Genomic DNA, 10,598 nt, shown 5'->3' on the forward strand with positions numbered 1-10,598 from the left:
GAAAAATCAGTATTTTCGTCTTATGCCTTTTTTTCCCTGAGGGTACGATATATTGCACAATGTCTTATTTCCAAATGAACAAGGTAATATGACGTTACCGAAGTAGTGATATTTTTCGCGAATTACCTTCTTGTGCACGTCGTCGGGGTACTTCCAGTAGGCCAGGCGGGGCGCCTGCAGCCGGAACCAGCGGCGGTGCCAAGCGCCCAGGCCCGACACGTCGTCGAAGGCCGTGAGGAAGGCGGCGTGCGGCGCCGGCGCGGGCACGCGCACGCGCGCCGCAATGTCCATTGTCACGGACCCCTCTAAGGGACTGCCGCATGGCACCTGAGGACGATTTCTTGTTATTACCGTTGGTCCATAAGTCGTGAAAGAGCTTAGACACTACAAAACCCTTTCGCAGCATGTTCCTATACTAGAGGTGAAAGAAAACATCGTAATGAAACCCGCATTTCGGAGAAAGCTCACAACCCCCCTGAGCTAATATATTAAGTTTCCAACCTGCTATCGACCAGAGTGGTGGATTATGGCCGTTTATTTTTATGTGAAACGATAATAAAAAAAAACAATTTCATTGATAATTGAAATGAATAGACAAGACTCGTGATTATTTCACGAGTAATTAAGTAAAAAGGAATGTCAACAAAGCACAGGAATGCATAACAGCCGCTAGTAGTGAAACAAGATAAGCTAACAACCTGACGAAGCCTACGTTGCGGATTCACATTTGTTATTTATTGTAGTTTTGTTTTAAATGAATGTAATCTGTAATTCAACAAATTAGGATTTCAAGAAAGAATGTTAACCAAATTTTGTCAATGTGTATCAATGTTTTCAGTGCGATTTTATACAAGAATCTTTGGAAATATTTTACATCAAATCATTTTACTGTTTAGATATATTTTACATGTTTATTTTACAAATTTCAATTTAATTTCGTAATAATGGGCAGCCCCTCTAAGACTACATGTCCTTATTGCCCAGGATCACTGAAACTTTATATTGTTCCAAGAGGTCTTAACGTGCACATTGCTCGTATTCACAGAGATGTTGACTTGCTTGATTCGGGCGGCCTGGCGTTTTCGGGGCAGGGTGCGGTTGCACCGGGGCCTTCGGGCGATGGCGAGTCTTCACGGACAGCGACTCATCACGAAGTTTGTCTGGACAAATTGTCGGATCTTAAAGCCAGGGTTCACATCTTGAAACATATACCTAAGGGCGCGAGGAGCCTGGCCGCGGAAAAATTGTGCTCCATAATAGACAATTGCTTGCGTACCAACAGTGTTGAGGATTGGTTTTCTTTGTTATCGTTTTCCTTTTCTGCTCTTAGGGTTCCTGAAAGCAGTGCTAAGAAGTCATTGACTTCTAAGGTGAAGGATAATGTGGTCAGTACAGCATTATACTTTCCCGAAAGCACCACTCGTAAACCGAGGTCTTTATACAAGAGCATAGAAAACAAGGTTCACGATGGCGATTTGAGGGGTGCAGTCCGCCTACTTTTGTCGGACTCGTCATTAGCGCCTTCGAACGAGGGGACTCTTGGATCTTTGCGGGACAAGCATCCGATTCCTTCTAGGCCGCTAGTGTTTCCTCCGGGACCAGTGATTGCGAGTCACCCTGTATCGATGACGCCTGTCGAAGTGAGGGATGCTATTAGTTCATTTTATAACGGGTCCGCATCTGGTTTGGATGGCTTGCGCCCGCAGCATCTCAAGGAGTTGACATCTTCCTCGGCCGGTAGCAATGGTTCTCGACTGCTGGATTCCATAACGAATTTATGTAATTTCTTGTTAAAGGGATCACTTAACCCCGTAATATGCCCTTACTTGTACGGAGCTTCTCTTTGTGCTCTTTCAAAGAAGGATGGAGGCATTAGGCCGATAGCTATAGGCTGCACAATACGTCGTCTAACTGCCAAACTGTGCTGCCGAATGGTTAAGGATTCAATGGCAAGCTATCTCCAACCAACTCAGATAGGCTTCGGTACTGCCCAAGGTTGTGAGGCGGCTATACACGCTACTCGAGCTTTTGCTCTTGCAAATGAGGATAAGCACGCCATAATACTCAAAATAGACATCAGGAATGCCTTTAATAGTGTCGAGAGGGACACTATTCTTGGGGAGGTTCTGGAGCAGGTACCATCCATTTATCCGTTTCTTCATCAGTGTTACTCCACAGCCAGCAAGTTATTCTTTGACAATGAGTGTGTAAGCTCGCAAGTCGGGGCTCAGCAGGGCGATCCTTTGGGGCCTTTAATATTTTGTCTAGCCATACAGAAAGTTATTTATTCTTTGGATTCACCCCTAAACGTATGGTATTTGGATGATGGAACGATTGGTGGGAACCCGCAAGTGGTGCTAAATGATTTAAAAAACCTTGTGCCCGTTTTGAGGGCGATAGGTTTGGAGATAAACCCAAGCAAATGTGAGCTTTATTGTTGTGGTCCTGTGGAATCGGGCTTTTTGTCGGACATGGAATTATTGGTGCCAGGTGTGCGACGACTTCATAAATCATCTTTGTCTTTACTGGGCGCTCCCATCTTTCCCGAAGGGGTTAGTGCGGCTCTTGAGGATAAAAGGTTGGCATTGGTTGGAGCTCAGGAACATTTGGACAACTTGTCGGCACACGTCTCGCTTGTTTTATTGCGGAGCTGTTTTGCGATGCCACGCGTGCTGTATATTCTGAGAACTTCTCCTAGTTGGTTGTTCGAGGACGATGTGGCAAGGCTGGACGACACATTGAAGTCATCACTTGAGTCTATATTAAATGTTCATCTAACTGAATCACAGTGGTGTCAAGCTGCTCTTCCAATTCGTCATGGCGGACTGGGGGTACGTCGGTGTTGAGAGATCGGTTTGGTGGCTTTCTTGGCTTCGGGTCATAGGTCTTTGGGGCTAGTCACTCGTATATTACCCTTCAATGGTGACGATACCCGGATACCTTTTCTTGCCGAGGCCCTTACCAGGTGGTCCACTGTTTGTCCGGGTGATGAGCGGCCGGATAATGTCGTCGTCCAGAGAGGATGGGATGATGTTTTGTGTAGGGAGATCACTACATCGCTATTAGGTGAGGCATCGGGTGATAACGTGGCACGTCTAAAGGCTGCAATTAAGCCTGAATCAGGAGCGTGGTTGCAGGCATTGCCTTCACCCCATTTAGGCACACTGCTGGATAATGACTCTTTGAGAATTGCAGTTGCTTTACGGTTGGGATGTAAGGTTTGTGAACTGCATCACTGCATTTGTGGGGTCATGGTTGAGGAGAATGGCCACCACGGCCTCAGTTGTCAAAGGTGCGCGGGGCGGTTTTCAAGGCATCATGCGATTAACGATTTAGTTCGCCGGGCTTTGGTATTGGCTAACGTGCCTTGTGTCTTGGAACCTCCGGGGTTGTGCCGTACGGATGGCAAGAGGCCTGACGGTCTTACATTGGTTCCATGGCGGAGAGGTCGATGCCTATTGTGGGACGCTACGTGTGTCAGTACATTTGCACCGTCCCATCTGAGTCACACCACCAGATTTGCCGGGTCAGCTGCGGAATATGCGGCAAAATTAAAACACACAAAATACAGCGCGTTGGAACCAATGTACGATTTTGTGCCAATTGCAGTGGAGACTGCGGGGACTTGGGCTGCTGAGGCCAAGGAATTTGTGCGGGAGTTGGGCCGCCGACTCCGAGAAAGGGGCTATGATCCACGCTCTGGATCTTACCTGGTGCAGCAGATTTCACTGGCCATCCAGCGCGGTAATGCGGCTAGTGTGATGGGGACGTTTGAGCCGGGTACGGTTCAGAGCGGTCCCTTTTAATTTTCGTTCCTATTTGGTTTTCATTACTTATATTATTAGTGTTTTTGATTGAATTTTTTTTTGTGTTTTATTTTAGATGTAATAGACAAGCCATTTGGCAATTTTTTTCAATCAAATTATTAATTATAAATAAAATAAACAACTTTCAAACAGTGTGTTGATTTAAATTCTAGATAATATTATTTAAATTCTAGATCAAATAATAGAAACAATGCTAAATCATCTAAAAATATTTAAAAAAAATATTCTGTTCAATATTCTGGCTAATAGTATCTAGTAAAGTTTTGCATCATTGTCCCTACATCGTATGCACCGCGCGCGGACAGTGACCTCGCCATGCCACCCGCTTCACCGAGCGCGTTATCTTTCTCGATTGCTTATTTACCAATTATTTATTATGATTATGTACTCGTATTGTTATAATTTACTAATTATTTCTAATAATTAGAAAAGTTGACCGACTTTTTTTTGTTACTTACTTAGATTTTGGTACTTACCAACTTTAGGTTACAAGAAAGTATTGCTAGAAGTACTTAGCTCCACAGCTGCAAATTCACATGTGAGTTTCGTTTCAACTTTCTTAGCACATTTGACTTCACAACTTTGAAAGCAGAGACGATTTTTGCGCGCAATTCTAAGACACTTGTAATGTCCTCCGCGTAACTTCTAAACTAGGTTTCATCATCCCATAGGTAATAGTGACGCACTAGCACATGGAATTGCGGGTTCTGGTAAATCTGGTAGCGGTTCTTTTTTACACTAACTCTTGTTTGGTATGTAAAAACCCCGTGGTATTTCGTGAGAGACTAACTAGTCACTGGAATTGCGGCGAGCTCAGCTATCCCACCTTATCCTTGTGCGTGAGCGAGCCCACTAATTAGGGAGGTAATGCGTTTGAGAAAGAGATAGCAATACTTTATCGGTTCCACCGGCTGCGCTACAAGTTTTGGTAGCAAGTGCCGTGCAAGTTTGGGTCTTTGGATCAAGGAGGATCAAGTCATTGCGAATCGATGTTTACCGATGATGAATTTATTTTTTGTTTAATTGCGGACATTTTTTTGGATTAATATTTTTGGTGATTTGGGTTCGGTTTTGGACATAGAATGACCTCTGTAAATATGGCGAGAATGCAAATCAACACATTGTATTATCTTATATTTGAAATAAAAATACTAACTGAAAATGTATGTGTGATGAGTGACGACATTCATACTTAAATAAATATTATCACTGTATATGAGAATTTAATTTACCTTGCTCAGCGTGAATGTCTTTCTGTTAGCCTGCGAGAGTGCGAAGATGCAGTATCCGTGCAGTTGGAATTGCGGACTGCGTACCGAGAGAGGACCAGCTGGCGACTGTACACGCGGCGTTTTTAACTCCGACACTTTCGACTTCGGCGTTAACAATTTTGAGTTTGACTGAAAAAACAAAACAAATACTATCAGAATAGTATAATCGTCCTTTGACCGAATGCCGATGCACTTACGGATATGGGAACGAACAATTAATCTCGGTATTGATAAATTATTTTGTACAACGAAACAAAAAAGTACTTTTCAAGTTTACAATTAAAATTTATGATAAAGTTAAAGTCCCAATGCGTGTTGGGAACGTGCGGGGCACGTGTTCAACGAGATTTATTAAGCTTTTTTCAAACATGGACATACAAATGCAAAAAATGTTTGCATGTGCAGTCATCAAGTGATAAATTAATTAATAAAGAATACTGCATACGAGTTTATCAAGTGAATAAATGTACAAATAGTGTTATACCTTTTTATTAAATATGTGGTATTTGACGTCATGTGGCAGCACTTCCTTAGACGCTTGTAATAGGTATACTTCGACAGTCACCTGTAAGAAAATAAAATATGACAGACTTAATCTTAACAAAATTAATAATAGTATAATAAAGACAACTACACGCAATTACCAGGGTCTCCAACTAGGAAATTTCCACCAGAGCAAAGAAATTAACTCCGGGCACTACCCGTTATTTCTCAAATTACAGCTACCGGGTATCGACCTCGAGGCCTCCTCAACTAGCACCTATTGCTGAGCCACCGAGATAGTAGAGTGTAGCTAAACTAAATATGATTACAATTAATATTTTTCAGTTCATCTGAACCTGAGTGAGCAGTGCAGCTTACCACCCCTGAATCTAAAAGACGTAATTAACGTTACACCATACACAAGCTGTATTATTTCATTCCAGATAATATATTAAATTAATTTCACTAAAAATGTCGATTACGTTAGTTATGACAAGGAGGGCAATACTTCATGAGTCAATTTACTGTGGAAATATTTAACTGTACCTTGAAGTCGCTGGTGAGCCCGTCCATGCGGATCTCGTCGGGGAAGTGCAGCTGCGCTGTTGAGGGCTGCGACTGCTGCATGCTGGTGGCTAGCACGCGGTCGCGGCACTTCACCAGGCATACGGCGTGGTGGCCCACCGCGCCGTCTGTACATATATACATAATAAGTCTTCTGTTATAGATATTATTTAATAGTGATCGGTATTGAAGGAGTTAATTTAGTCAAACTAAAGAATAAGATCAATCGTGCGTTTGCATCGATGCAATCGCCTATAAATCGCGAGTTTAGCGATGCAATCGTCTAATTCGTCTAATCGACTGCTTAGGTCGAACTTTGGAAATAGCAATACAATATAGAACTTCAAATGTGTTAAATAAAGTGAATTTTTTTTCTCACGAGAATATGCTGTGTGTGTGGTCGTGTTTTAAGAGATTTGTAGATTTTTTTCCCGGTAGAACCATTTGGAAAATTTTTCTAAAATGGTTTTGGCCTAGGAGTTCTGGAAAGGGTCGCTGAGTGAATTCCGTACTTGGTCCTGGGTTTGATTTCCTTTACAACAGATTATTTAAATGAACTTCCTGAACTTGGGTCTGGTCTGGGTTTCTGGTAATGCCTATGCTTGGATTCAGTTTCTCTCTCAGTTTTTGTGGCATAAACCCGCTCAAAAACACACGCGCGGTCCACCAGTCGCAAAGCCTGAAAGGCGAATGAGCGTAGTTCGGAGCGTAGAGCGTGCGCAGACCTCGCGAGTGGGAACGAATTTTTTTTTTTCAAATAATAACTTTTAACTTATGAACTATATAAGTTAAAAAAAGTGAACAATACATCCTGTTTGAAATTAAATTATCTATTTTTTCGCGTAAATTTTATAAACAACGGATATTTGCATGTAAAGAGAAATTGCTTTTTATTCAATTTGAAGGACATAACTGTAAATTTTATTTCGTAAAAAGAGCTTAATAAATTGTAGTTTTGCTCAATACATTCAATTATTTAAGAACTACTAGAAATCATATATATTTTTTGTGATTATTGGACTATTATGACATTGATATACGAATAATAATTATCAGGAACTTAATTTAAAAAGCGCCTATTTCGTCAATCTGGCATTTGTTCCAGACTTAAGTATTTGCTACAGATTATTGTCTCAAAAAATAATATCGTAGTTGTGTTTCTTTACGTACTTACGTATTTAAATACATTAGTCATTTAAAAAATAAACAGTATAATATAATAACATAAGAGACAATCGAGTCATATTTTTCTCCTCTTCTTGTGGGAGATGGTGAGTGAAAGGTTCGAAGAAATGAAGGTTTGAATTTTACGATGAGTTTCTGTAGTTGTCTTGGAGAAGGATTTCACTGAATTTAAATACTTGTTGAATTAAGAGAAGCATGTATTTTAGAAAATATATAAAGAAATTATACAACAAAGGTTCAGCAGAATGAACAGGAGTCGAGGATGCGAATGACATGGACTCGCAGCTTATGTAGTAAAGAATCGAACAACGGAATATTGGGAGGTACTTACTTTGTAATCTAGTATCTCGGATTTTCGTTAACAAGTCGTAGAAAATGCTATAAAACGGAACCTTAATGGCTTGCGATGTGAATTTAACCTTTTAGTCAAGACTAATTAGTGATTTCTTCAACATTCCATAATTTTTACGATTCATGTTGTGTTGATTTTAGGGTACCGTCATCATACAACTAATGGGTATCTCCATACTAAGAAAACGTTTATACTTTAGGTAAATTATCTCCCTCAGTTCCGATCATTGAGGTTTTTTATGGTACTAAGTGACGGGACGGCCCGTCATACTGAGACATAAGTTGAAAAGAAACAAACAATATAAAAAAAACACTTAAAAATTAATACAGTAGGCATATCTGTTCCCAATTATAACTATGCCCAACATTTAAAAGTACTTAAACAGACGTTTAAGTTTTTTAAATTTTAAAATTATATTTATTGAATTTATTGAATTATACAAAAAATGTGCCTGTAATTTCTCCAGCAGCCTTACCGTTTAAAGCAGAAATAGGTAAGGTACTTTCCTGAACGAACTCTTTCACAAGGAGCTCTACTGCTACTAAAATTTATTTAATAGAGTAGTTATTATATAAAGTTTATTATATATATTGTTCGAATCCGGCCGGACCGAAGTGTTGTATACCTGCGTTAAGTTGCCGTATATAGTCTCTTCGCAAAGGTACATTGAGGCCGTGAATGTGCAGCGAGGCCATCCCGGCAGTGGCCGCCTCGCCTGCGCCCTCCACCTGCAGTCGCTGCACCTCATGTAGACACGCTTGACGCCTATGTGCTGAAAATATTTCATAACACAATTTATGTAGAGAATGAATTCTTTTATGGACGGCCGAAAGTAATAAAAAACATAATAACAATAACAGCTTAAAGGCCAAATATTCAGATTGCTGATTTTCAATCTTGTCGTGCAGCTTTTCGATTGATTGATATTAAAGTTTAATCCATGACATTGCCTCTAAACTGCCTCTGTGGCCGAACGGTTACCATGCCACGCAGAGGTCCCAGGTTCGATTCCCGGGCCGGGAGAAATATTTGTATGGCCTACATTTGTTTCTCTCGTGAGTTTGGGTGTAATTTGTGGTTGTCTATATGTGTGTGTCAATGGCACCCGCGACACAGGGTTTCCCTAGTGCGGGGTATGTTGAGTGTGTGCGTTATTATTATTATTACATGATATTTAACAATTATGATAAGTTTATAGGGCATGTGGGGGTGGGTTAGGGCTGGGTAGGGGGTGAGTTAGGGCGTGGGTTAGGGGGTGGGTCACTCACCCCTGACCGCCCCCAACCGGCGCCCCAACCAACCTCTCAACCGACCCCCCAACCGGCCCCCCAACCGACCCCCCCAACCGGCACCCAACCGAGCCCCCAACCAACCCTCCAACCGAACGCCAAACCGACCCCCCAACCGACCCCCCAACCGACCCTCTAACCCATCCCCTAACACAAACCTAACCCACCCCCTAACCCATATTCGTAATGACACGTTTATTCGGTACTTTCGGTTTTAATTGTTAGTTTCAATTGTTTCTTACAACAACTAAAAAAAATAATTGCAATTAATTTAATTACAATTAAAATCAATTAAATTTCAATCAGAAATTGAATCAGATTAAAAAATCAATTGCAATTAAAATCAATTGCAATTGATTTCAATTGAATTGATTTTTTAATCTGATTCAATTTCTGATTGAAATTTAATTGATTAACGCCTAACACTGCTTGGCAGTAAATACAAACAATTTAAACTTACGACTATTATTAGTAAATACAGAGGCAAACCACAAACACATAAAAACACACTTTATTACGCGCGAGGCGCCGACTACCCCATTACCTCACAAGAACCTGGATGCAATCGCGAAGCAACAGCGTATCGAGTTTAACAGTAAACATTTCCAGGATGCTGTTATGACTAGAACGCAATCTTGAGAGTAGTGACGCTGTCTTTCTTCGCATCACAGCAAAGAAGTCATCTACTCCCGCTTGAGCAAACATCGACGATGCGCTACAGTGTCGCGGTAGTCTTAAAAAAGGGGTTAATGTGAGGTGGGCGTGGTACCTTGAGATAACACTTAATGCAGGAGTTCTTGACTTACTTGCTAATAGTAACAATCTTTCGCCCTCAGCCTGCTCCGTAGACCCGCTGAACTCAATTGTCGACGCGCACAGGTTCAGAGCTTGGCTTGCCTGCAACAATGGATTGCATGATTTTAACACTTTACACGCTCATGAGCACTTGAGTATGGTCGCCGCCGGGGCAACACGTCGTCTTGGCATCGTGGAGTAGTACGGGGTCACCCAGTATAATTACGTTCATTTTTTATAATATCAAGTGATGGGACGAACAAGTCGTGCGCCAGTGCGTGTCGCCAGTTGCAGTGCCACTTCCGAGCTTTAAATCACAAAGATCTGAGGAGCACAGCCACTGCGCCTGTCACCCTGAGACATAGGTGCCTTTAATTTCACCTAACCTAACCGTTCAAAACCGGACCACAGTAATTCTGAGATTACTGCTTGGCGGCACAAATAGGTAAGGTGGCCGTACTGCCCTGGACGAATTCTTTCACAAGGAGCTCTACTGCTACTAAAGCGTAATATAATAATAAATATTAGACAACAAGACGTGACTCAGCGTTTACTGAATTTCATCGATCAGATCAACAGACCGTAAGTGACGTGATGGATATTTTTAACGAAATTAAGTTATTAACATATCTAGGATCAGTGCGTCGAGATCTACAACCCCCTCTAATCGTTTTTTTTACATCTTTTCAGTTTTATTGTTAAGCCAAACCAGCGTAATTGACATTTTTTATTAAAAATAAAAACATTAAGTGGCAATATCTCGAAAGTTCCGAAATGCTAAGGCATAGTTAAGACAAGAAGGGCAATATGAGTGACGCAATTAATATGATGA

At 41.3% G+C, this 10,598-nt stretch overlaps 1 protein-coding gene across 1 annotated transcript; it reads right to left on the reverse strand.

Annotated features, from left to right (window-relative positions):
• Positions 1 to 126: 126 nt before the first annotated feature.
• On the reverse strand, positions 127 to 9,865 carry LOC113229363 (anillin-like; the record flags this gene model as incomplete). Its single annotated transcript, XM_026462918.1, has 6 exons — positions 9,778 to 9,865; positions 8,308 to 8,454; positions 6,128 to 6,273; positions 5,583 to 5,663; positions 5,060 to 5,227; positions 127 to 327 (listed from the first exon to the last, which is right to left on the reverse strand). Coding segments are annotated over exons 2-6 (666 nt in total), but the record flags the coding sequence as incomplete, so codon positions are not given.
• Between the last annotated feature and the right edge of the window lie 733 nt (positions 9,866 to 10,598).

Source organism: Hyposmocoma kahamanoa, unplaced genomic scaffold (genome assembly GCF_003589595.1).
Source record: "Hyposmocoma kahamanoa isolate Upper Pololo Valley unplaced genomic scaffold, ASM358959v1 59411, whole genome shotgun sequence".
In the NCBI taxonomy this organism is placed as follows: domain Eukaryota; kingdom Metazoa; phylum Arthropoda; class Insecta; order Lepidoptera; family Cosmopterigidae; genus Hyposmocoma; species Hyposmocoma kahamanoa.